Source organism: Rhagoletis pomonella, unplaced genomic scaffold (assembly GCF_013731165.1).
Source record: "Rhagoletis pomonella isolate Grant_MI unplaced genomic scaffold, Rhpom_1.0 Rhpom_scaffold_19438, whole genome shotgun sequence".
Lineage (NCBI taxonomy): Eukaryota > Metazoa > Arthropoda > Insecta > Diptera > Tephritidae > Rhagoletis > Rhagoletis pomonella.
This window is the reverse complement of record NW_023477955.1, coordinates 1-2689: the sequence shown is the minus strand read 5'-3', so window position 1 is coordinate 2689 and position 2689 is coordinate 1. Positions and strand designations below refer to the sequence as shown.

At 32.8% G+C, this 2689-nt stretch overlaps 1 protein-coding gene across 2 annotated transcripts; it reads right to left on the bottom strand.

Annotated features, from left to right (window-relative positions):
- LOC118732371 lies at positions 1–2650 on the bottom strand (the record flags this gene model as incomplete). Of its 2 annotated transcripts, none has more annotated exon segments than XM_036461504.1 (6): positions 1–446; positions 505–664; positions 755–930; positions 1148–1307; positions 1634–1930; positions 1987–2650. In XM_036461504.1, coding segments are annotated over 4 exon segments (873 nt in total). In that variant the 5' UTR covers positions 2365–2650.
- Positions 2651–2689: the final 39 nt, after the last annotated feature.

The following is a 2689-nucleotide window of genomic DNA, read 5'->3' as shown; positions in this document are numbered from 1 at the left end:
AACTTGCGCTTTATCAGACTAAAATTTAAGAGGCTATAAAACTGCATGCCCAAAAAAGTTTGAAAGTTTTAAAAGTCCACAATTTTTATAAAAATTTGTTGAGTTTTTCTAAGCTCTGCATAAAAACTGTATCAAATTGTTTTAAATACTTTTTAAACGGATTGCTTTTTGATAGTTTTGAAGAATATGAATATGTACAGGAGGTGAGCTAACTTAACTTAATTAACTTAACTTGATTAGCTTAACTTGAATTAACTTAATCTTTAATTCGTGGTACATCCTCTGATAATCGTTTATGCTGCTGCAATGCAGCAATGTCACTGCTTGCGCATCACATATTGATGGCTTCCATTTAAGCCGTTTTTCACCAGAAGTTTGTCCAACGGAAATTAATGACGGTTTAAGTATCGCATGCAAAAGCAGTGTCAATAAGCAATCCATTGAGTCTGCATAAGAAAATAAAATAAATACTTGAAAAAATAAATATTAGACTTGTTGCTTTACCAGTACTGATGTTTTCGTCAATTTTTTTTAGCATATCAATGGACGTTGCATCTCTTATTTTTGTCTTCATGTAAGGTATAATTGACTTTCTAAATTTTGGCCATTCGTTTAGCAAATTCTGCGAACAGTTGGGAAATTTCGCTTCAAAATCAATTTCAACCTGCAGTATAATTGAAAATATACAAATTGCAAAGTTTTATATCATAAATAAGAAAATTTAAAATAGGTACATATATAAAGCTAAACTTACCAAAGTGTATCCAAGACTGTGTTTCAGCAGCGGCCAATTAGTTAAAATATTTGCGTGTTCATTTAAAATCTCTGCGGTTCTTAATTTGACTGTTTTCGTCCATTTTTCTACAACATCGCCCCAAGGCTCTACATTATTTCAAAGCCAATTTTTCATGGCTAAGTCATTTTCATCTGCTAATCGAAGGAAATATTAATCATGGTTTTTCCTTACATGTGTATGTACTTATTTTTGTATGTATGTACGTGTAGGTATTGCACCGTGCGACAAAAACGAAAAAATTTCGAAACCCACGAAGCAATCAATATACTCACGAAACTGTGGGCCAAATATAGTGGTATATACATACATACACGTACATAGATAAGTACGTTTTTGTAAAATTAAATTTACTATTGCTCGCCTGCTCCGACAAACTTGATTGAGTGGGTTGACATTTAGGTGCAACGCTTAGTGCTCCTGTTTCTTTTTTTATTTTCCTTCGGATGTTTGTTGCCTTATCATAAAGTTTGCCTGTTGGATTTTTGCCATTTCGACGGTTGCAGTAATAGCGCTAAATAAAAGTAAAATAAATGCATTTAAGTGTTGAATTTTTTTTTTTTAATATTCACAACGTTTTTCAAGCTAAATTTATTCTGTTATTTTTCTATAAAAATTGTATCCAAGCTTTAGCCGAAACCATATAAATCAGAGTTTCGAACTTTCTTCCACTTTTTATTTCGTAAGAAATTCATGCTTATAAGGAAAAAAGGGCAAAAATCTGTCAGCTAAAAAATTATTAAAAATCAGTGCTATTTTTTATCCGCTTGAAACTTGATCCTCCTTTACATATGTATTTACAAATTTTGATAGCAAGTGAATATGAAAATGCATACATACCATGTCTTCGTTGGGAAATAAAATTGTTATTTGCTCAGAAAAGGTGATGATATCTTTCATTGTCATAGGCACTGATCGCGCTGAGAAGTGGTCAACAATGGTATTTACCAAAATGTCACGACTAACATCTGACAGCACGGTCTTTTCTCTATATTGTTTAAAGATGCTTTGACCTCTTTCAGTGGCATTAAGTATTAACTTTAAATTCTTTGCTTCCATGTCTCTTATCGAGTCGTGAGACTCTTGGCTAGAATTTATCCAACTCTTGCATGATCCTATTGACGAAATGGTATCAGCCTTAAAATAAAAAAAGTATGCAAAGCTTATCATTGATGTGAAAATGATTTACTTACTTCATTCTGTCGCCAACGTGCAACTCTTTCTTTAAACTTTACTCTCGTTCCGAGCATTGATGCAGGGAAAAGTTCATTTATGTCCCCATCGTTGATGAAATACAGACTTTCTACATCCATTCCGCAATCTGTCAATAACATAAATATGCATATGGTTCCTCGCAGATTCTCAAAGAACTTACCGAGAATTCTTTGATAAACTTCTTCACTGAAGTTCATTTTACCACATACGACGTCTTTCAAATTTTCTTTTTCACGTGAAGCTTCAGTGGCTTGGCTTTGCTGCAGTGAAGTCTCAACTTCATTCCCCATGGTTAAATCACCATCAACAACGAAATATATGCCCGCCGATTCCCCAAAGACATTTTCTGTACCCATTCTTCTTAATATTTAAATAGCTTTTTTTAATAATCTTTCACAAATAATACACCAAATAAAAATGCAACCGAATGACGAAGAACGCGCACGCAAATAAAATATTACGGTACTTTTATGTTCTCTAACCACATACCCTGTAAAATTCACAATAGCTCATGTCAAAACAAACAGAAATCATGTTGCCAGACCTTTTTAACATCAACTAAATGTAAATTTAACACTTTATGTGTTTGAATCAACATAATTAAAAAAACCCCTCATGTAAATTTTACAATAACTCAGGTTGCAACAAACAGGAATCACGTTGCCATATATTTTTAACACT